This window comes from Gymnodraco acuticeps, unplaced genomic scaffold, assembly GCF_902827175.1.
Source record: "Gymnodraco acuticeps unplaced genomic scaffold, fGymAcu1.1, whole genome shotgun sequence".
NCBI lineage: Eukaryota > Metazoa > Chordata > Actinopteri > Perciformes > Bathydraconidae > Gymnodraco > Gymnodraco acuticeps.
The window spans coordinates 26,431-50,640 of record NW_022991999.1 but is presented as its reverse complement, the minus strand read 5'-3'; the positions used below and the strand labels follow the sequence as shown (position 1 = coordinate 50,640).

At 40.2% G+C, this 24,210-nt stretch overlaps 1 protein-coding gene across 2 annotated transcripts in view; it reads right to left on the bottom strand.

The window, feature by feature from the left end:
- Positions 1–375: 375 nt before the first annotated feature.
- LOC117536411 (plastin-3-like) overlaps positions 376–24,210 on the bottom strand; it is a 30,141-nt gene continuing 6,306 nt past the window's right edge. Inside the window, exons 4-17 of one of the 2 annotated variants that reach the window (XM_034201256.1) lie at positions 22,664–22,815; positions 10,373–10,502; positions 10,140–10,272; positions 9,355–9,436; positions 8,924–9,089; positions 8,588–8,727; positions 6,622–6,717; positions 6,169–6,355; positions 5,324–5,402; positions 5,124–5,241; positions 4,076–4,209; positions 3,478–3,601; positions 2,796–2,920; positions 376–2,125 (exon numbers count right to left, since the gene is read on the bottom strand). In XM_034201256.1, the coding sequence (XP_034057147.1) occupies positions 1,993–2,125; positions 2,796–2,920; positions 3,478–3,601; positions 4,076–4,209; positions 5,124–5,241; positions 5,324–5,402; positions 6,169–6,355; positions 6,622–6,717; positions 8,588–8,727; positions 8,924–9,089; positions 9,355–9,436; positions 10,140–10,272; positions 10,373–10,502; positions 22,664–22,815 (1,799 nt within the window). In that variant the 3' untranslated portion in view covers positions 376–1,992. Of the gene's footprint in view, positions 2,126–2,795; positions 2,921–3,477; positions 3,602–4,075; positions 4,210–5,123; positions 5,242–5,323; positions 5,403–6,168; positions 6,356–6,621; positions 6,718–8,587; positions 8,728–8,923; positions 9,090–9,354; positions 9,437–10,139; positions 10,273–10,372; positions 10,503–22,659; positions 22,816–24,210 lie in introns of both variants that reach the window. The other variant, XM_034201258.1, reaches the window with a different exon arrangement.

Here is a 24,210-nt window from a genome sequence, read left to right as displayed (position 1 = left end):
CAGCCACAGTGTTGACATGGCAACAGCCTTCTTTCCCTTATCAACCCAGCCGATCCGTCTCTGTTGCTGCTCAGCACAGCGGGCTGATTCTGCCTAGCAGCCCATATTTACCACATACATTGGTGTATAGCAAAAAAGGTAAGGCAGATTGTAGTGGAGATTTTGAAGTACATGTATGTAAAATACTCTGTTTTGAAAAACATTGGCTGAGGCAATTCTCATTCTCTCTAATTGAGAAGTTCTGGATTAATCTGTAAATTGTAAAAACATTTTTTAATTATGGTATACTTTGAAGTAAATCTACAGTCCATTATAACTCTAATATTGAATTATCAAGTCGCCCTCAAGACAAACAGTGACAAAAATGAACAAACATGTATGGAACAATTATTTTATTGAACATAATCGAGATGTTCAAACACACTGAGTATTAAAAGTATTGCTATCATGTGAAGCAACATTTATGCCAACAGTGGCTTTCCAGAGGGCCAATCGAAAATGTATACAAGAAAAAACTGAACAAAAGTGGAATGTGAACATCAGCAGCATCAAACCTGGATCACTTTTTAACATATCCACAAATGGACCCGCGACATTAGGACAACAATATTTGTCAGCAACAAACACATGTTCCCTGACATTTTAAACATGGACCAGTTTTAACAGCTCATGGAAATGTAGATGTTCTCTTCTGTTATAATGTCTTGTATTGAGTTCATATTTAGCAGTAGCAGCTTTGACAAGTTAGAAATGCAATGTCCACAATGTAGAAAATAAATTCTCACTAATTATCAAATCAACTGTTTTAGGGTTGTGTTTTAAGGGAATTTTAAAGGTGCAAATAATGCAATTTTAAGGGTTCTTATGCATTTTTTTAAACAATTTAATACCCCCGGATTTGTTGTTTCATAATATACTGAGTTAAAGATCTTCCAGTGTGAAAACATTGCACTTCATATTATCCTGCACAGCTTTGGGAGTATACAAAAAAGGCCAAAAGGTATTCAGTAAGGAATATCATTTTATGGCTTAGGTTCATTTAATGCTCATTTGGTGGTTTGGCTGGCACATTTGGAGATACAGCAGGACGATCATGAGGTGTGACACATGGGGAGATTAAAGGCAATGCAGCCGGGGAAATGTTAGTCCTGTCAGTACAGTTTAAGAAATAACATTAATAGGAGAAACAAATAAAATAATGTACAGGGCTGCGAGGTCTAAGTGATTATTGTCTTAAAATCCCCATGTGACACTGCCTTTGCATAACAAAAAAAACCTTAATGTATTCATTTATTTCATGGACAGAATTACCCCTCAACAGAGTCATAGCGGGGCAGGAGTCCCTCCCAGAATGCACTGGGCAGACCCAGTCTAGACAAACACATTCACAATTATGTTCATAACTATGAGCAGTACTCCTTTAATGTGGCACTACTAATCAGTTAAAGCAAAACTGAGATTCATAAAAAACTCATATTTACCAGGTAGCTGTTATAGAAGTCTCACCTTTCTGCAAAATTCCGCAACCATTTTGAAAATTGAAAGTCCTTTGGAGCCCAAACATGATCATTATTGTTTGTGTCAACATACACAGGTGTCATTATTGATTATTGACAACGGAATTCACAAAAGACGACTAAAGTGATACTTCTATTTTGGCTTAATGCAGAATAACCGCTTTAAAAAACTAAACAACACAACTCATCTCTTCATGTCTAATCCAGTCACACAAGCAAAATGTGTGTGTGTGTGTGTGTGTGTGTGTGTGTGTGTGTGTGTGTGTGTGTGTGTGTGTGTGTGTGTGTGTGTGTGTGTGTGTGTGTGTGTGTGTGTGTGTGTGTGTGTGTGTGTGTGTGTGTGTGTGTGTGTGTGTGTGTGTGTGTGTGTGTGTGTGTGTGTGTGTGTGTGTGTGTGTGTGTGTGTGTGTGTGTGTGTGTGTGTGTGTGTGTGTGTGTGTGTGTGTGTGTGTGTGTGTGTGTGTGTGTGTGTGGTTTAAGCCCTCTTCATGCCTCGCCCCATCAGGCAGGCGAAGATGGTCATCACCATTTTCTGGTTGATCTCCACCAGGTCGTCAGGCAGGGCGTACACTTTAGCTCCAATCTTCCTCGCCATGGAAACGGCATACCTGGTGCAGGAAAGGGTCATAGTTAGGATCGCTATGGCAACAAATTATAGCTGTGACATTCATTGTATTATCTTGCTACTTGTATTTGCAGCAAATGCATGTTAGATGTACCATGTGAGCTTTCAAAGTTATAGCCACTGAAAAGTAAAAAGAGTGCTGACTTCTGACTCGTTTCTCTCCTATACATCATTTTTTATTTGGGTAATTTTTTTTATTTTATATTATTTTAAATGTTTGTTTCTCTTTATAGTTAACATATTTTTGATAGTGTTCCAATCGCAAAATACAATCTTATATAGTTTATATTATCGGTTTTATATCTGTGAATACACATCAATAATTATATATGTTTTAATCACCTTTATATAATGGAAATGAGACACAACAATATAAAAATGAAAATATCTGGGAAATTGTGTTTCAATCTAGCCTTTTTTCTGTGTTTTGGACCTATCATTTAATAATCACTTCTTTAAGCTAAGATATTTTTATTTTGAGTATTTCAAAAATCCTGAGCACAGATATATATTTTTTTTTTTTTCCCTATGTTTTATTTTATCCATACATAGTAAGCACTAAATAATATCCCACTGCAGGCTGAAGGTTTTTTCACAGATCTAATGTGAAGCTTAAACCCAGCCACAGTCAGAGGAAAGCAGGCGGCGGTTACTTGGCGTTGTTGAGTTGGTCTTCCTCTGACAGAGTTCCTGTTTGAACCAGTTCAAAGTTCACACTGGACGGCTGGATGGCATCGATCAGTTCCAGAACCGGCATGCTGGTACCAATGGATTTATCCTACACACACACACACACACACACACACACACACACACACACACACACACACACACACACACACACACACACACACACACACACACACACACACACACACACACACACACACACACACACGTCACACTTGTATACTCTACATAATGACAAATACACTCAAAACAACTAGGCTGTTAACAGAGCACTACTGCTTCTTTAAAATAAAACTGTGAACAATTTCATTATTTTTGGTAAACAAAGAGCTGTGTTTTTTCACAGTCTCTGACATGTCAATGATCAGGTTGTGATGCATTACATCAAACACATAATACAGTAGCATTAACACTAGTAGAAACCAAAGAAAGAAGCATTGCAAACGTGACAGACCTGATTACTCTGGTGGAAAAAATTGAACTATAATTTTACAATTTTCAAGCCAGGACTTTGGATCTAAAGTGTGATAGAAAAGAATGCTAAAGGGTCTGTGAATGTGTTCTAGCTTGACTGTTTACTTCGGACTTATTATAAGCCAAATTTACCCTAAGAAGGGCTACAGTAGATATTAAAGTCAAACTGACCCTAAAGCTTTTGATAGAGGAACTCTTGCCGGCCTCAGCCAGCGTCTTGTTGACCCATGAAATGATCAACTCATCTCCCGCTACTTCTCCTTCTCCCAGGTCCTCCAGAACATTTAACGTGTACCTGCAGGGATTATAAGAGCATACGTTAGAATATCAGCAATCAAATCAAATCATACTTTTGGTGAAGTATGGAGCTTGGGGTAAAATCATTTACTGAAATAGTTAGGGACTTTATTACAGTACAACATTTGATAATATCTAGCTGTAACTGATGTAGAAGGAGAAACTCATTTTGGCTGGTAACCTAACAAAAAATCGTACAAAATCAATGCTACATTTTTCCATAAACCCGATTGCTTTCTATCACAAAGCGGAGTATTTCTGAGTGAGGTTGTTTTCTCTATGGCATCACTAAAAGGAATTAACATGTTGGAAATGATAGCCTTTCAGCGCCCTCTACCTGCTTCAGCCTGTATAGCAACTCAAATCTTTAGAGTCTGAAAGTGTTTTTTTTTCTAGTTTCTGGTGATTTTCTAAAAATAATGTCAATAAGCACGTGAAAAAGTGAAGTTTCACTGTTGAGAGATTAAATCACCTCCTCATCAGCTGCCACACCAGAGCCAGAGTGAGAGTTGGATTGCCATCGTACAGGTCCTGTCCTCCAATTCCCACCAGAGAGAAACCAGCCTTCGTCTTTCCCAGCTCCACAGCATAGGCACAGTTTTCCCTCTGTTGGACACACACACACACACACACACACACACACACACACACACACACACACACACACACACACACACACACACACACACACACACACGTTTAGAAAAATGACTATATCACCTTTTCAAAATTATATCAGACACACTTTATGTAGTGGCTACTGCTTTAGAGTAACTTAGGGTATTTGAACCTCCCAGTCCCAACCATAATATGTAATTGGAACATAACCATATTTAATTAGATCTGAATCGTTTTTAATGTATTGACTCTAACCCTTGTTTACATTGTTGGTTCACAAGGGAAGTCAAGAGGACGGAAACTTCGAACCTACTCTGGACTGTTTTTTCTAAGCTAATGTGAGGGATAAGATGTTGTCCCGGGATGGTAGAAATACAATTTTTAGGATTGCACTCGAAAGACAGACTTTTTCCTGATTGTGATTAAGTTAGCATTAGCTGTTAGCAGCTGGTGAACAGAGGTTTCATTAGATTACGTAAAGGTGCGTTCAAGCTCTCTCCAGTTAAAGTTGATACTCGGTGAAGGTTAATCAAAACATTATCATGACGTGTACAATTGTAATCTTTAGAGGAGAACCTTTTTCAACAAAATAAAATAGATATTAGAGATATTTAACTACAAAATAAAAAAACAGTATGCAAACAAAAATAAAGGATTTTAGTTTGAAGCACATGGGATATATTGTTTTGTTTTTTTAACGTATCGAGAACTGTGGATTTTCAATATTATTAATATCAACCTTTTTTTTTTATCGAGACTTCCCTAATCATACAAGTTATACAATATCTGTAAACATGTATGATACATTCACTTTAATAATACATTTTGAGGATGAATCATTCATACTTCATTTAATTGTATCCTGACTTCAGTAGGAGTTTGAAGGTAGTATGTACGTGTACCTTCTTTAAATGTCCTCCTCCTACTCCCTTGAATGGAGGCAAGTTGACTCTGTCCCAATCCACTGGCACCTTAATCCTTTCATAAAGCTGGAGGATCACCATGGCATCCATCAGATCCCTGCATTATAACACACATGCATGCATTTAAACAGTGACAGTCAACACAAAGCTAAAGTCCCTTCACACAGAGGGGTACTGACCCGTAGATATGGTGGACATGAGGATTCACTCCCAGAGAGTTCATCCAGTTCCTGAAGGTTCTCTCCTCTCTGGTCTCACCTTCAGAGATGATATAAGACTCAGACTCAGGGCTGCACAGGAAGTTATATTTACTGCATGAAGGAGCCATGGATGTATAAAGAGAACTGGATACAGTGTTGGAGGCGGGACCCTGGTGAATCCTAAGAAAGTTTCTCAGTGGCGCATGAAGCCAAAATGGCCTGAATCAAGAGAGCAATAGTAACTGTGTTGGGGCCCATAGAGCATGCGCACTTGTGATTTGCTTAAACCTCACCTCCAATACGCAGTATCAATTATACACTGATTTACAGACGTCTCTTTCCCAATGTAAGTCAATGGCAAAACTTATTTTTAGGCCCAACGAAATCACGGAAGTTGTAGTACCACGGTTTGGCTAATACAAAAATTAGCTTTCTGAGGGCTTGGCTTTTCCCATTGACTTAAATTGGGAAAGAGATGTGTGTAAATCAGCATATATATAATTGTTTTTATTAAACAACCCCTTGTCAGCCCTTATTTATATAAATTATTAGAGTTATTTTCCCTCTCCATTGATTTGACTGGGCCTAGTGATGAAGCGATTGGAGGCGAGGCTTAGCGAAAATGAGGTGCATTATGGGCCCAAAACCCTGGATGATCAGGATTAATGTTCTCAAGTCAGGCCATTTAGGCTTCATGCGCCACTGAGAAACTTCAAAGGCATGAACGATGCCCCGCCTCCAAGCTGAGTCCAGTTCTCTTTACACCTCCATGGATTGAACGTGAGTAATGTATCAGTGCGAGGGAGATTATCGTCCATGCTTACCCTCCAGATTCCATTCCTGGTTCTCTGGTTTGGTGAGAGCCGGGTGTTTGTTGAAGAGCGTGGCTACGAAGGCCATGTTGAGCTTTGAGTTCCCGCTCACGACATCAGTTGCCGTCACAAACTGTCTGCAGCCGAGGCGGTCGGCCTGTTTCAGCATACACTCCGCTCTCTTACTGAGGTCCTTCTCCTGGAGACACACACACATGTACAGTATATTGGGTTGGGTAAACTGGCATTTGGCATGCATGACATCCATTTGAGTTAGAGTTAGGGTTAGACATCGTAACATTGTAAAACACTTTCTGTGGCATGTTTGTTTCTCCTAATATCTGAGTAATTAAAGACTAAATAAAATATAAAAGATACATTAATTAACATACATACAGTATTAGACTTTGCTTCTTTAAGACGAAAACTTGCATATTACATAAAACGAATGGCTCAACAACTTACATAAACACCACTCATGTCGATCTCAATCCGTGGAACGTCCTCTTGGGTGCCGTCTGGAGCAATCTGCTCGAGCAGGTGGAAGTACGCCTTGGAGTCCTGAATAACAGATACACAAACAGATAGACACTCAGTGAGATGAGACAAAATACTAAAGATATTTAGTCCATAAAACTAAAATCTTAACACAAAGACAATGGCAGAAAAAAACAAGATATGACACAGGTGAGACCCTGAGAGTTTCAGTGGGGGTTTCGCACTGCAGATAGCATATGTTTGTAGGCTTACCAGGAAGTTAGCTTCACACTGGTTCCCTCAACAAAAGACAATATGATTTCTCAATTGGAATTTTGATTATTTCAGAAAATAAGCTTTCAAACAAAAGATTATGATACTGTTTTCTTCAGAAGGATGATTTTTGAAGCTGAGATTAAATCGGCAGAAGTTTACAGCTAAAATCCGAACTACACCAGGGTCCAATTACTTTAATTTCACCACGAATAAGCTGGCAACTTGTAAAATTATTTCACACGCTTATGTCTTCTATGCACGATGTCCTTTAATGTCAATGTGACAACATCGGTAGATTCAATTAACCACCTGTTAGGTCTAAGCTATTAGGCTCGTTTGAGATGAGCGAGACCGACGCAGACCTGCGCAATTGCGACTGCCGTCTTGCTAGTGCGTTGCATGATGGTTAGTAATTAGGCTTGTTTGAGATGAGCTGCGGCTTGCCTGGAAAATAGACGAGAATAGCCGATTGCAGCCGGGGGAGGTCTCAAAAAGCTCGCCTGAAGTCGGACAGCTCAGAGTCGGCTTGACTCGGTTTGCATTTATAAAGAATGCACACATGTGTTTAATCGTTAATGTCAGATATGTACTAAGTAAATACATTTGTTCCTGCTCAAGATTATATTCAACTTTATTGTTATTGCACAGATTACAGGTACTGAGACAACGAAATGCAGTTTAGCTTCTAACCAGGTGCAACAAGCAGTAAAGTGAAAAGTAATGTACACAACCTACAGAATAAAATATAGAATGAATTGAATGATGAATAAACAGTGAGGGGTATGAATACACTATATATACACAGCAGCCTGAGAGCAGTATGAACAGTGTGTATGAATATGCTAAGATATATAAAGTATGAAAACGGTAAGCAGTGCAAGTATAGTATAAAATATATAGATATTAATTTCATGATGATAAACATTGTGGAACAATGATGAAAAATGGGAATAGAAGTGGCGACGTAAAACTGACACAAAACACTAAAACACTTTTGCGGAGCCAATTGGAGAGTTTCATCACCAGCATGGGGTAAAAACCACCAATGAGCGCTCAGCTCGAGATACCAGCGAGTCGTTTCCCATCAAGCATTTCGCTTCTGCAGCCCGTGGAGAGGAACTGCTCCGCCTCGCTCTCAAGGCTGCGGGCGTCTTTGTCCCGTGAGATTTCAGCGTCTCATGTGGGCGAGCCTCCAGAGCAAGTCGGATAAAATTGCTAACCATCATGCAACGCACTAGCAAGACGGCGGTCGCAATTGCGCAGGTCTGCGTCGGTCTCGCTCATCTCAAACGAGCCTACTTTGTCCGACTGCATTTCGTTGTCTCAGTACCTGTAATCTGTGCAATAACAATAAAGTTGAATCTAATCTTGAGCAGGAACAAATGTATTTACTTAGTACATATCTGACATTAACGATTAAACACATTTGTGCATTCTTTATAAATGCAAACCGAGTCAAGCCGACTCCGAGCTGTCCGACTACAGGCAAGCTTTTGAGACCTCCCCCGGCTGCAATCGGCTATTCTTGTCTACTTTCGAGGCGAGCCGCAGCTCATCTCAAACAAACCTATTTACTCTGAAACAAGGTAACTTGAAGTGCTAAAGTGCCAACAAATGTCCAGGTTTTAAGGACTCATTCCTGCACCAGGCTTGGTGAGAGGTTCAGACATTTCCTTACCTTAATATCTCCGGAAAAGTTGGATATGGACATTCCGACTTTCTTTAGGTGGAAGTTGGCCCAGCGCAGCAGCAGCTCCTCAGGACTGAGCTTCATCAAGTCCTCCAGACTCTCCCCTTCCTCCAACAGCGCCGCTATCGCTGCACATGGAAAAACAAGCATGGGTCTGGTTAACACTCTATGCCAATAATTAACATTTCTTTGTTGTAAGTTTTGAATTTAATGCCACAAATGTTTCATGTTGACTGATTTTGTCATTTGCAGTTTTTCTGTTTTGGCACATTACTTTTAGCTTTGTGTCAACAGGCTAGTGTGACTGTGTGTGTTTGTACACACCTTCGTTGCGGCTCAGCTCTATATCAGCGAACAGTCCGATCTTGATAATCTGCCAGAGCAGTCCGAGCACCAGGTGAGGTTTCCCCTCCTTCAGATCCTGAGCTCCGATGTTCACTACTTGGCAGCCGATGGCCGAGGCGGAATTCAAAGCCAGGTTCAGATTCTCCTGATGGACGACAGACGCCAAAATATGTGTCACATTCATGGAAGTAATGTAAAATCAGTGATGTAGTTTTAGACATAAAGGTGGCATCACCGTTAAATAAATGATTTGAAAATTGCCTTCCTTGTTCTATATCTTTTAACAGCCACAATATGCTACTGTATCCCACATTTGATAGTTGAATAGTTTTCAAAGATACATGCAATGAAGTTAAATCACACTAAAAACAACATAAGCAGTGGAAAATCTAGTTAAGCAACTAACTAACCTGTGTGGTGAAAGCTGTGAGTTTCTTCTTGTTGATGGTTCTCTCATCAATGGTGTCAGCAACAGAGAGGTTGATGAGTTTACTGCAAAAACAACATGAGAGAAAAACATATGAGCATAATAGTCTGGTACAAAGCCTCAAAATCAGACTGAAAAGTGGGTAAAGGTAACGGACAAGGCCCCGTCGATTAAGAATACACTTTTTTTAAAGGATGGATCACAACAAGTAATACGAAAGTGATGCGTTAGTGTTATTGATAGGGTTTGGGCAGGGACTTCTTAAAGGAGAGCTATCATGCTATATTTGAATAATATATTGTAGGGCCATACCTATATACGGTATATTTATACGTTTTCTTTTTCAAAATACCAAACAGATCATGCATTTTAGCCATGCCTCATTTCACTCTATTTTGCTCTCCTCCACCCCTGTCTTTGCATGCACTGCTGCTGAACACGCCCCCCTGCAAAGGAGGGGGCCGAGTTAAGAGCGTCATGTTACCATGCTGTTACCATGCCATGGCAACCTCTCATTCCCCTGATTGGTGGAGAGTTGCCCATATAGGCGGAGCTCCTAGTCACTGACGTCAGACTATTTTCAAATCTGTATCAGTCTGTATCAGATCCGTTGCAGCCCCGTTTTTAGAGATTTGGGGTATGGAAGAAAAGAGAGAGGGTTGTGTTTTCTGACACTTGGTGAGTTCCCTGACACACCGGGGACACATATTCATGTATAAAAGACGTACAAAGGTGCATTTTGCATGATAGGTCCCCTTTAAGGTTTACCAGAGTATGACGCCATCTGACACTGCTTTGAACAGAGCTTCAGTCTCTGGGTTGATGGGCAGGACGTGGTTACAGTCAGGATCTTCCGCCAGAGAAGAGTTGATGTAGTTGGCGAAGGCGTAGCGTTCCTGCTCTGAAATACAGTTCAGTTAAGAGTCAGATCCCTTCTGTCATGATATTGGACAGAGTACACTAACATATCATTCTATTAGTTTAAGTGTAGCTTTACTAACCAGAGATTGAGTGCTGAGTTCCTTCACTAGAGATCTCGCTGGTGCCCCCGATGGCCAGGATGCCTTCTTTCTTGTTCAGAGCTTTCCTGAAACCCATGGCCATGCGGTCGTCCTTCAAATCCCCAAAAATCTGCAAGCAAACACAACTGAGTCAATTTAATTGTGGTTACATTTTTTGAGATACTAATTAAGAGAGTTACTCATCCGAATCAGTGTGTTTTTTTCTTCTGCACCCTTTGATGCACAACATGGGTCAAAAGTGACCCGAGTGAGTTTTAATTGTAAATATCTTTGCAACAAATTACTTTAACAATTCAAAATGCCAGGTATTCCTCAATTAACTTGTTTATGATCATCACAGCTTCTTACTTTCAGGTTTCCTTTCTTAATTTTTGAATAAAAATCATTTTTGTATCACTACCCTTCTAAGGGACAACATGGGTAAAAAATGACCCGTATTGACCTTAAATGTGTTTCTTAGCTATATTTTTTCATTCTCCCTTTCTTAATTTAGGAACTAAAACTGGTTTTGTATTTCTACATCAGGTTTACATACATGGGTAAAAAATGACCCATGTATGCAAGTGTGATAAAAATGAAAAAAATACATATTATAATAATACTTTCGTTATAAATAATAATTTTAGCAGTGATTTGGACCAAACATGTATTCACTCTGGAATTTGATAGGAAGCTTTTATTTGTAAACGATTGCAGTTAGGAACATGTTAACCGTGGTCAACTTTTCCCACGCCAAGTCTAATTTTACACTTCTTTTACCTAAGGAGATATTTGATATCTTGTGAAAGATAACTGTACATAATATTTGAACATTACCTGACCTTGTCATCCATTACTAGTGAGGAAGAGAGTTCATTTTATGTCAAATTACACAGGAGGAACTGGCCAAATGCTGCTAGTGTACAATATTATTATATATCACAATGGACAACTTCTTCACCAGTATCCTTCTGGCTGAGAAGCTCCTTGAGAAGAACCTGACCATTGTTGGGACTCTTCGCCAGAACAAGCCGGACATACCACCTGTCATGAAGCCATCCAAATTGAGGGAGAAGCATAGCTCAGAATCTGGATTCAGTGGCAACATGACCATGGTGAGCTATGTGGCTGAGGCGCGTAGTGCATAAAAGTGGCCAAAGCTCTGCTGACTCAATAACTGCAGAGTTCCAAACCAGCTCTGGCATTAATATATATACTAATATCAGCACCAAAACTGTGGGAACTTCATGGGTTTTCATGGCCGAGTAGCTGCATCAAGCCTTACATCACCAAGCACAATGCCAAGCGTTGGATGGAGTGGTGTAAAGCACGCCTCCACTGGACTCTGGAGCAGTGGAAACGTGTTCTGTGGAGTGACCAATCACGCTTCTCTATCTGGAAGTTTGATAGACAAGTCTGGGTTTGGTGAATGCCAGGAGAACGTTACCTGCCTGACTGCATTGTGCCAACTGTAAAATTTGGTGGAGGAGGGATAATGCTATGGGGTAGTTTTTCTGGGGTTGGCCTAGGCCACTCCAGTTTTACCAAGTCATTTTGGATAATTCTAGGCTTCGAACCTTGTGGAAACAGTTTGGGGAAGGCCTTTTTCTGTTCCAGCATGACTGTGCCCCACAAAGCAAGGTCTATAAAGGAATGGTTGGATGAATTTGGTGTGGAAGAACTTGACTGGCCCGCATAGAGCCCTGACCTCAACCCCATTGAACACCTTTGGGATGAACTAGAACGGGCCCTCTCGTCCAATATCAGTGTCTGACCTCACAAATGCTCTTCTGGATGAATGTGCAAACATTCCCACAGGGAAAGCCTTCCCAGAAGAGTGGAAGCTGTTATAACTGCAAAAGGTGGGACCAACTTCAAATTAATGCCTGAGAATTTGGAATGGGATGTCATAAAAGCTCCTGTAGGTGTAATGTGTAGGTGGCCAAATACTTTTGTCTATATTGTGTATAAAGAGGCGCATGGAGGGAACGCCCCACCTCCAAAAGCACATTACAGGAGCAATGGAAAGATGTGGGCTAAAAAGACTAAATGCATAAATCCCCCAGCCACATGTATTGTTTGGTCCAAATCACTGCAAAAATAATTATTTATAACATAATTAGGGCCTGAGCACGAAGTGTGCGAAGACCTATTGTAATGCATATAATTATTATTATAATTCTTCATAGTCTGGGGATTGGACCTGTTTTTGAGGGGGTTACGACACTATTCATGTAGCGACATTTGGCAATGCCGCCAGGACGGGTGAAAAATGTTACATTCCGGAGTTGATGGGTGCAAAATTTCCAACATGCGCCAACATAGCGCCAACATAGCGCCAACATAGCGCCAACATAGCGCCAACATAGCGCCAACATAGCGCCAACATAGCGCCAACATAGCGCCACCTGTGAAAATTCAGTTTACGAAAAATGTACATAGTCGCAGCGTAAGTCTGACGGACCTGAAATTTGGCACACTTATCCGGGTGGAGCTGCTCTACATATTATCCTCTCGTATCCCGAAGCTCTGCCTACTTTCTTTTTTTTCTCCAAATTAGCATAATGTGAAAACCAGTGAAATATTAACTTAAATTTCCTTTTTTTTATTTTCAACACCAAACTTAGTGTACAGCATCGGAGGGTCAAACACATTACCGTAGAAAATGAGCACGAGGTGTGGAAAAATGTGGCCGACATCAATCGAAACGTATTAGCAAAAAGGTGTGGCCTAGACATAAATGCTCACAATTCATCCGAAATGTATCCAAATATCACAGATTTCGGTGGATAGGTTCAATCTGTCTTGGGGAATAGGCACACAAAATCATGTTCATTTTGGACAATAGGGGGCGCCAAAAACACAACAAATGTATACCTCAAGAACGGATGGACGAAATAAATATATTTTGTCATACTGTAGATATACTGGCGAGATTTAAAGTGTCGCAACCAATGATTAATGTGGGCGTGTCCTATTCAGTTTTTTCTCGAAATCGAAGGGTTAAAAACACTTACGGACACATAACTTTGTGATAAAATGAGTTACGGCCTTTAAACTCGGGACACACGTGACAGCCCACAACCTTTTCCAGACTGTACAAAAAAATCATACGTTTTAGCAAATACGGCTCAGTAGCGCCCCCTATTGTGCGGTAGTCACATATAGTTTCTCCGAACTACCCGAAACTTGGCACAGACATTCCTCATGGAATTGCGGACATATTTCAAAATGGCTTCCATTATCCCCGCCTCATAAAATCTGCCATTTTGAAAAATGTGCGTTTTAAGCGCGTTTTCGCACACTTCTCCTAGGGAAATGATCGGAAAAATTCCAAACCACGACAAGATCAGCCCATATCCAATGTGATGCTAAATTGCGAATGAATAGTTGACTGCTCAAACGGGGAGCTCGTAACGGAGAATGTACCATTTTTGACGAGGTCACAAAATCGCTAAAATGAGCTACGGACGCAAAACTTGGAACACACGTCACAGCCCATGACCTTTTCCAGACTGTACAAAAAATGTGTACGCTTTTGTACACCAGCTCAGTAGCGCCCCCTATTGTGCGATAGTCACATACAGATGTAGCACTCCAGATAGGACTCCAATGGGTGTGTCCCAACCAAAAACCCAGCGGATCCCAGTGGCTGGGGGCGTTGCCAAATTGCTAGAGGGCGTTGCCAAATTTTCCCATTTGTTCAATTACAGGATTTAACCATGAGATGGCGCTTCATTCACAAATACAGTACAGTAGAACTTAGTCTGTTTGCAACGTTTGCAGCTCTGCAGTTGTGTTTGCTGAAGAACATTTAATCACTTATTTGTTATGGTTTTCACAGGCTACTATAACAAAACAAAAAACAATATTTTAGATCAAATAAAGTATATCTAATCTTATTATCTTAATTGTAATTCAATAATATATAGTCTTTATATATTAAATAATCATAATATTAGTACAATACAATACAATAGTTTGCTTTATGCAGTATATTTTTTGTAATATTGTTGTGGTGTTTTTACACAGTACAGTAGATCGAAGTAAATCAATGTATACATTAAGATAAGAGAAGATGAGATGGACCTTTATTCAGTAGTTCAAACAGCAACAGGGTGAGAGTGAAAAACAGGATAGCACAGATTCACACAGATTAATAAAATCAAAAATAAGATCAGTGATAAAAATAATAATGAGAAACTATGAAATAAGAAATGAATACAATTAAAACGTAATAATCATATCATATATTATAATGTATTGTATTATTAAGTAATACCATACGTTAACCCCATTATAGCAGATGCCACATTGAATGGATGAACACATTTATGCATAAATAATTACAACGGAGTATTTCTAAATACAAGTTGTAAAAATACTTATTTGTATTTAATACTAATAACATAATGATTAATTTTACTTTCAGGTGATAATACTTTTCAGGGTTAGGGTTAGGTCCGGTCTGACAGCGCTTAGCTCTCTGCTGCAGAGAGGAAGAGAAGATCACTGCTCTAAACAAAGTCAAAAATCGTACATCCAAACTGAATAAATATAATTAATTATTATTACTACGTTAAGTCTTGTTCATTGTTACAGACTGCTGGAGAAGAGAGGTTGGGAGATCACAGTAATTCCGATAGCCCATCGGAATGTGACCATCCTCCACACATTCCGATGGCCAATTAGTTTTAAACAAAGAGTTTGCAACATAGGCAACATAGGGGGGTGGGGGCTGGTGAACGGTATGGTCAATGTTTGTAAACACTGTGAAATGTTGACTTTATTTGATAATTTCAGTTAAAAACTAACGTTCATATTTCTCTTTTTGAGAAGTGAAATATGAATATGTTAGTGGCTGATCCAGCCCCATGGTCTGTCACAGCAGAGCCGTATCAATTTCCTAAATACCGAGGTCCAAATATGTTAGGGGGGTTCGGGGGATACCCCCCAAGATTTTTGGGATTTTCATGATCTAGTTAGGTGCTTTTTAAGTCCTGTGGGGGGTCACACATTGGATAATATATTGATTTCAAACCATGTCAGCATCAATTATTTTTGAAAGTGTAATACATAAGAATCAGTTGATTGTTACTATTAATGATCTGGACATGCAGAAGAGGCTAACATGATCACAAAACATTGTCAACCTTCATTTTCCATGTCTCTCTCCTTTCCATAACCTGCAGCCTCTCTTCCATCTTCTTTAGTCTCTCTGTCTTCTTCCTGTTCATTACTCTCTCTGTCCTCTACTCTTTCTCTGTGTTCAATCTCTCCCTCGTTGTTCACTTTTTGCTCCTCCTCACTTGTCGCTCCTGCCAGTGAATTAAAAGCAATTCAGCCATTTAGTTCATTTCACTTGTTTGTTTGCATTCTATTTTTACTTTAAATCAGTTTTGTTTGATTCTCAAAAGAGAACAAAGATGTAAGCAAATTGTGTTTTATACAATTGTATGTTATTATGACATCATAACTGCAATAGATGTATATGTTGTTTTACAATTATGCCTATTGTCTATATTGTAAATGTCATTTTTGACCCATGTATTCAAACTGTCACAGTTTGCTCCATCATTCACCAGTAGTTTCCATTCACCTGTCTCACCTGTTAACCACACCCACGTTTTTGCTCACTCTCTTTCTCTTCTGCACCCATTAGCTTTACTGCCAGTATTTAAACCCTCACCAGATCGTACTTTGCCTTATGCTAGTCTTTCACATGTTTGTTGTCAGATTGCCTACCCGGTTCCGACCTTGCCTGTCCCCGACCTGCCTGCTCTGCCTGATCCCTGATCCTGCCTGTCCTTGGACTATCCTGCCTTGCCTGCTGTCTGACCCTGCCTGTACCTACGTTGACCGCCTCGCCTGCTCCCTTACCCTCTGCCCGGCCCTAACTCACCTTCTGCCCGCTGTCCTCTGGTTCGTTTGCCTGTACATCATCCGATTCCGGTATCCCTCTGCTCTGGTATTATTACCAATAAAGTACATTTTTTACCCATGTTGTCCCTTAGAAGGGGTTTGCATAGCTTGTGTATCAAAGGAGGCCCATTTCTTTTTCAAAATACAGATGCGTATGATAATATGCTTTTTCCTGAGCTCTGCTAAATCCAATTGCAAAGTATAATTTGGTTAGGTTTGGTCCACTGCGGGCATTATACACGGAAAGCGGCAGTTTATGTGGTCTGGTTAATAAACCACTTTAATTCCAGAAAGTATCACAGTTTTCTTTTTATAAATGTACAACTTTAATCTTAGAAAAAGATCAAGTTTTATAGCAGATTATCAAAATGATTTTTGCTGTTTTGCTCAAGTTTTCAAACCTCATACATTAAGACCCTTTTTGTCAGAAGTAGCATTCCCCCACAGTTGATTTACCGCTTAATCACCCCTTCAAGTACCCCTTCATCAAAACTATGATCTCATGTTCCAAACATTCAAACAATAATACACTGGATATTTACTATTAATGATATAGAAGTGGATATTGTACAAATAATTTTCCCTTCAATTGACCTAGAACTACAGTTAAAAGTGTAACCATATATCCTTAAAGTGGACCTATCGTGCTATTTGTAGGCAATAGCATATGTCTCAGATATATACAAATATATAAAAAACATGTCTATGAAGTGTTTTGCTCAAAATACCAAACAGATCACCCATTCTAGCCATGCCTCATATCCCTCTATTTCACTTCCTGTTTCAAAAGTGCTGATTTGGGGTATAAAGTGTTAAAAAAATTAAAAATTAATTTAAAAAAAAGGAGGGGGCTGAGCTCATGCGGGAGATTCTCCCGGCAGATTCTGCGGTGATGAAACGCCATATCATGGATTATCAAGGATTATTTCTGAAACATTATGCAGTTCAAAGGCTTTCTCTCTTGCCGGTTATACCACAAGGTGAGTTCCTTTTTATTTCCTGCTTCTTCACACACATGATCTATCCAGTACAGGTTAGCTCTGAGTGTTAGTGATGCTAATGTAATGCATATTACGTCCAAAACAGTCGGGCATTGTTTCTGATAGCAACGTTTCTGATAGGGCCGTGGGTGTAAAGCCAGCCTATATTTCCAATATTATATTGTGCATGTGCAAGAGCACATGCACAAACTCACGTGCACTCGCGTGAGGCAGTCGCAATTTTTACAGGCTCCCACTACCTGTTAGCATCTGGCATCTGTTAGCATCTAGCTCTCCTGCTTACACACATTTAGCCATCCCTGCTTATACAAGTAGTAGTTTTAGTTGTCTGCGATCTGCGGAGGCCTACTCCCACCTGTCGAGTACGGCTGTGCTGAGGTATTTTTCCCCCGGAGACGTCTCGAAGAGACGGAGCGGCTCCACCTGTTGCTGCCTGCGATCTGCGATCTACGGAGGCCTGCTCGTCGCGAAGAGACAGAGCGGCTCCTCCTGTTGCTGCCTGCGATCTGCGATCTGCAATCTACGGAGGCCTGCTCCCACCTGTAGAATACGGCTGTATTGGAGAGGTTTTTACCCCGGAGTCGTCGCGGAGAGACAGAGTGGATCCACGTTTTCGGGCTTGGCCTGCTTCCACCGGGCGTGTGCTGCTTTGTGGAGGAGGATTTTACCATGGCTGGGGCCTGCTTTCCACCTGTCCTGGTTCTGCTGTTGCAGAGGCCTGCTTTCACCCCGGGGATACCACGGAGGGACCGGAGCGCTTCCACGCTGCTGCTTTCGCCTGTCCTTTGCTGCTGTGCTGATTTTGCTCCAGGAACATCGCGGATACTGTGTGCTGGTCTGGGAAAATGGCCCATATCGGGATTCTGCTGTGCCTGTTAACTGTTTTGGACTATGAGAAGATCTCTAGTCATTCTGAGAAGTCTACTGGATTCAGGTCTGTTCTGCCACCCGCAGTGGGCATCCCCTGCAAAGGTTCGGATGTGTTGCAGAAACAATTACCGGTTGCCTTGTCACAGACAATCTGATCGACAAAATATGTTTGTCTTTTTTGTTTTCCTGCGATGATGGTTCTTCAGGACTGCTTCTTAAGCTCAAATCACACTCTCGCTGACTTTTCCGGTGTTTCTAAAGTAGATGACAATGTATGTGTGTCGATTAAGAGGAAAAGATGCCTGTTTATTTTGTTGCTATTACTGTCAGGAAATATACAACCTAACCCTGGTCCGCCCAGTAGTAGTCAGATCGCTACTCCTGCTGATTTTAAAGCTAGGTCTGGGTTGGGTTTCATCCACTTGAATGTGCGCAGTCTGTTAGGTAAACTAGATTTTGTCCGCATTTGGGCAAGCTCGACTGACGCTGACGCCATTGTTTTATCAGAAACATGGCTAAATAAATCTATTTTGGCCTCTGACATTGCCTTAAATGGTTATTGTTGGATTATATTTTCCAAGGCCCATAACTTTGACCCAGTTTATCAGTTCAAACTGTCCTGACTGAGCACACGCACCTCATAACCTTGGCTGCTGTGCTCTCAGTGTTCTGTCTCCCTGTTCCTGCCTGTTGGCGTCAGCTGATAGAGGTGTTATGATTCTATGTTCCTGCCTGTTGACGTCAGCTGATAGAGGTGTTATGATTTTATCTTGTTATGCAGCATGTTGATGATGCTCTCGGAACTAGCTAAATACATGGGTCTGGGGTAGAGTTCTTCAGAATTGACGTGGCAACTCTACCGTGCAGTCAGATCGTGGCTGCTGTGACTTGTGATGTGAATTCTCCGGCCGAAACTCCAAATAAACCATCAGTGTTTGACATCAAAGCTCCTGCTCTTCCCGTGTCTCTTTCCTGAGTCGGTGACTCCCACTGCATTGCTGCTGCACAGAAGTTTCCCTTATAGTTATAATGTGTATCGTTCCGACCGGCCTAATAAAGGTGGCCGGTAAATGGTGGCGTTGCCATTTATGTTAAGAATAAGTTCAGTGTAGCTTTAATACATTAGTTTCCAAATCTATCAGTAAGCAATTCAAATTTGTAGCCTTAAATATAGAAGTGGCAAAGGGGCAACAGGTCATGGTGGTGGGCTGTTACAGAACCCCCTCAGCTGTCAAGGACTCCTTGTCTTCGCTAGCAAATCTTTTATCGCAGCTAGACTACAAGGAAATAGTGCTACTTGGAGATTTTAACTGGGACTGGTTAACTACAGTATCAGAGAATTTTAAAAACCTTTGTATCTCTTTAAATGTTACTCAGATTGTGGACAGTCCTACTCGCCCTAACATTAAGTCCCCTAATAAATCCTCCCTAATTGATCTCATTTTAACTAATGTTCCCTATAAAATTTACTCATCTGTGGGAGTATTTGCGAATGATGTGAGTGACCACTGTGCTGTAGCCACAATTAGGGACACTAAGGTCCAAAAGGTTAAACCTCGTATTATTATTATTATTAAGAGAGACATAAAACATTTTGTGGAGCAGGGTTTTGTTCATGATCTGTTTGGGTTTGATTGGGGGAAAATCGATCTGTGTGCTGATGTAGAAACTGCATGGTCTTATTTTTATCTTGGTTTTATGGAGATCATTGATAGACATGCACCCCTGCGTACATTTAGAGTAAAGGGACGAGACAATCCTTGGTTTTCTGCTGAACTGTCTAGTCTCCTTCATGAGAGAAACAAGGCCTGGGCAAAGGCTAGGAAATCAGGCTCAGAGGTAGAATGGCTGCGTTTTAGGCAGCTAAGAAATAGCTTCACTTCACATATCAAAAGTGCAAAGTCGAAGTACTATTTGTCAGTTACCACAGAAAACCTAAATAATCCTAGGAAATTTTGGAAAGCCATAAAATCAATATCCACCGGTGAGATCCGTAATGAGCTACCTCCGTGCCTTACCACAGCATCTGGCTCTATATCGGACAGGGCCACCATGTTAAATTGCTTTAATAAACATTTTGTGTCCTGTGGTTCTCTGTTTAATTCTGTGACTAACTCTGCTTCTGTGAACACCCCAATCCGTGACTCTGAACAATGTGGTCTGGAAAACCCTTTCAGTTTTACTCCTTTTACTGTTAATGTTGTTCATGAAGCCTTAACCAAGTTAGATCCTAAGAAACCGGCTGGCCCGGACAACGTAGAACCTTTCTTTTTAAAGATAGCTGCAGATTGTATTGCTCTTCCTCTCACTACTCTTTTTAACCTCTCCCTCAGCACAAACACAATTCCAAAAAGATGGAAGTCAGCTTATGTCTTGCCTTTACTAAAAGGAGGGGAGGCAACTATTTTAAATAACTATAGGCCAATCTCTAAATTGTCAGTTCTGGCGAAGGTGCTCGAACGCCTAGTGAGTGAACAGGTAAAGGAGTTTTTATGTAAAAATAATATCCTGTCTAAACATCAGTCAGGCTTCAGAAAGCAACACAGCACCATCACTGCCACAATGAAAGTGGTGAATGACATTACGAGTATTTTAGATAATAAGCAGAGTTGTGCAGCTCTATTTGTTGACTTGTCCAAAGCGTTTGATACCGTCGATCATCGCATCTTAAAGCAGAGGCTACTCAGTATTGGCATATCCAGCCATGCAGTAGGGTGGTTTGTGAACTACCTCTCTGAAAGGTCCCAATGTGTTCACTTTGATGGGCTGTCTTCTGAGTGGTTAAACATTGCTAATGGTGTTCCTCAAGGTTCTGTTTTAGGTCCACTTTTATTCTCCATATATATCAACAGTTTAGGTGAAAATGTGGATGAAGCTACTTTACATTTGTATGCTGATGATACCGTGATGTACTGTGCAGGTCCCTCCATTCAGGAGGCTGGTATTAAATTACAGGCTGTTTTTAACATTATTCAGACTCAGCTCTCTGAACTAAACCTTCTTTTAAATGTTGAGAAAACCAAGGTAATGCTCTTTTCAAAAGCTAAAAAGACACCAGAGCCTGTTTTAGATATTGTTACTATGCAAGGACAAGTACTTGAAGTGGTTACCTGTTACAAATACCTTGGTATCTGGCTTGATGATTGTCTTACTTTTAAACTTCATGTCAATAACCTGCTTAAAAAGCTGAGGGTTGGACTAGGTTTATTTTTCAGAAATAAGTCCTGTTTCTCATTTGAAGCCAGGAAAAGGCTAGTCACTGTGACCTTTTTACCTGTGCTGGACTCTGGTGATTTATTGTATATGAATGCACCTGCCTATTGCCTGAACAAGTTAGATGCCGCCTATCACAGCGCACTGAGATTTGTCACAAATTGTAAAGCACTTACACATCACTATACTCTGTATACCAAGGCAGGTTTGCCATCACTTACTGTAAAGAGGCTCAGTCATTGGTACACATTTATTTATAAAGCTTTGTTTGGTAAACTCCCGTATTATATCTGCTCTCTGATAACACAGAGAGTTGCAAGCAGCTATTGTCTGAGATCGCATGATGTAGTATTGTTAGATGTGCCAAGAGCAAGGACTGTCTTAGGTAAGACAGCTTTTATGTGCGCAGCTCCACTTGCTTGGAACAATCTTCAGCAAGAATTGAAACTGAGCAATCTCATTCCTCTGCATGTTTTTAAAGCTAGGCTAAATGAAATGCTCGTTGATACTATGGGCACTTGTAAATGTCTATAACTATGTAAATGTATCCTGTAAATATAATGTATGATGTCCTTTATTGTTTTATGTTTCATGTGGAACCTATATGCTGCAGGTCTCCCTTGAAAAAGAGATCTATGATCCCAAGGGACCAATCTGATTAAATAAAGGTTTGAAAATCGGACGCAAATCTGGATCAGCTCCGTTGTACCCCCTTTTTAGGGATTTGGGTATGGAGGAAAAAAGAGAGGGTTTTATTTTCTGACGCTGCGTGAGTTCCCTGACACACTGGGGACACATATTTATGTATAAAAGACATCAAAAAGTGCATTTTGCATGATAGGTCCCCTTTAAGTTTAAGATAACAATTTAAAAATGTTTTGCATTATATTAATACATTTTAATTGTGTTTACGAATGTTTTTTCAGCCATCTAGCAGCTGTTTTTAGCTATCTTTTCAATATGTATTCAATTTAATCTCAGAGAATGTCTGAGTTTATGCCTTGTGTATTTGTGAGGTATTTCTCGCAAATGTATCATTTTTATTTCAGAGAAAATCCAAGCTTTATTATCATAAATGTATAACTTTAATCTTGGACATTTCTAGTTTTTTAGGAAAATATTGACCCTATCCCCCAAGCTAGCTTTTTTTTATTCACCTAACAGCCATCAAGAATTGACTTTATTCAGTCAAACCTTTATTTATTAGTTAATCAGTTGGTTGGTCGTTTGTTCGTTTGTTCGTTCGGTCGGTCGGTCAGTTAGTTAGATAGTTAGTGTTACCTACAGCCGTGAACTCTTCGAGGTTGATGCGGCTGTCGTTGTCTCGGTCGAGCTTCTGAAGCAGTTCTCTGATCTGGTATCCAGGCAGAGAGCTGCCCACCTCCCGGAAGAGTTCCCCAAGCTCGGAGGCGCAGATGTACCCATTACCATCCACATCTAGAAGGAAGGGAAAATTGTGATATTTTTGTTGGAGCCCATCAGGATATAGTATCTGTTTTGTATTGAACATTTCTACATTTGCTAATCTAAACACAATGACTGGACTGGATTGCATGTTTGCCTTTCTTCTGTTCAAATTGACATGTGTTCACTCTTGTTTACAGAAGAGGATTTACAGAAGCCTTAGAGGCGAATGACAAAAAAAATAATCATGGTAATCCGTTTTCTAAGTTTGATGTAAATTGTTTGAGAGGAAACAATTTATATCAAACTTAGAACATTTTCATCCTAATAATTAGCTTTACATCAAACAATTTACATCAAATTTACATCAAACTTAGAACATTTTCATCCTATTAATTAGCTACCTAAAAAAAAAAAAGGAAAAAGTTTTCCTTTTTTTTTTTATCGATGAAATAGGTAGCTATGAAGGAACAAGGCAAATATGTATTAATAGGATGAAAATACATGTTTAGCCAATAGAAATGACAGAAATGTAACATAACTTGCCAACTTACAAAACATGAACGCTTTTAGTCAAATACTAGGTAGTGGTTCAGCCTAGTTTTTATACTTGAGTCATAAACACAGGAGAGAAATCAATTGAGATCAGACTTTAAAAAAAAAGAATCACCAGAAACATTTTTGCTATTTGCCTCTCAGGGCTTCCGTATGGCAAATACTTTACACACAAATACCCAGTTTACTGACTAGTTAGCTTAAAATAACTACTACTCGACACATAAAGACTTAAAGGTAGGGTAGGTAAGAATGGAGAAACCAGCTCGAGTAAGCTAGAATTTGAAAGTACACAACCGAAAAAAATCTGCCCCTTCCTTCAGACTTCCTTACAGAGCCCCTCCTCCAACACACACAAACGCGCACATGACCAATGAGGGCACGAGATAAGTTTGTGCACGAGATGGAGTCTGACAGGCAGGTAGGCCATCCAGTTATTTTAGCAGGGCCGGCTCAGATAATTGGACTTGCTTTTTACAGCGCCACGGCTTCCACAGATGAAATATTTGTATATATTTATTGTCAAAGCATTTAATTTATTCATTGCTATCGAGATGTTAAGAGCATTCCATGGAATATAACAAAAAGTGTTTCTGAACCCTACCCTACCTTTAAAGGTCCCATGTCATGCTTTTCCGGTTATTACCCGTCCCCTTGTGTGTTATGAAGGTTTTTATGCATGTAAGGAGAAATGCTCTCCGCAGACCCATTCTCAGCGTTATAAACCTTTTTCTTACTCAATATCAAGCCACACTTATTGTTTTTACTTCGGCTGTGAGTGTTTGTGTGTGCTCAGGATGAGTTTCGCTTGTTCTCGCTGTATTTGTTTCGCCGACACGGAAGCCCTGTCTGCTCCTCACAGCAGCTGCACGT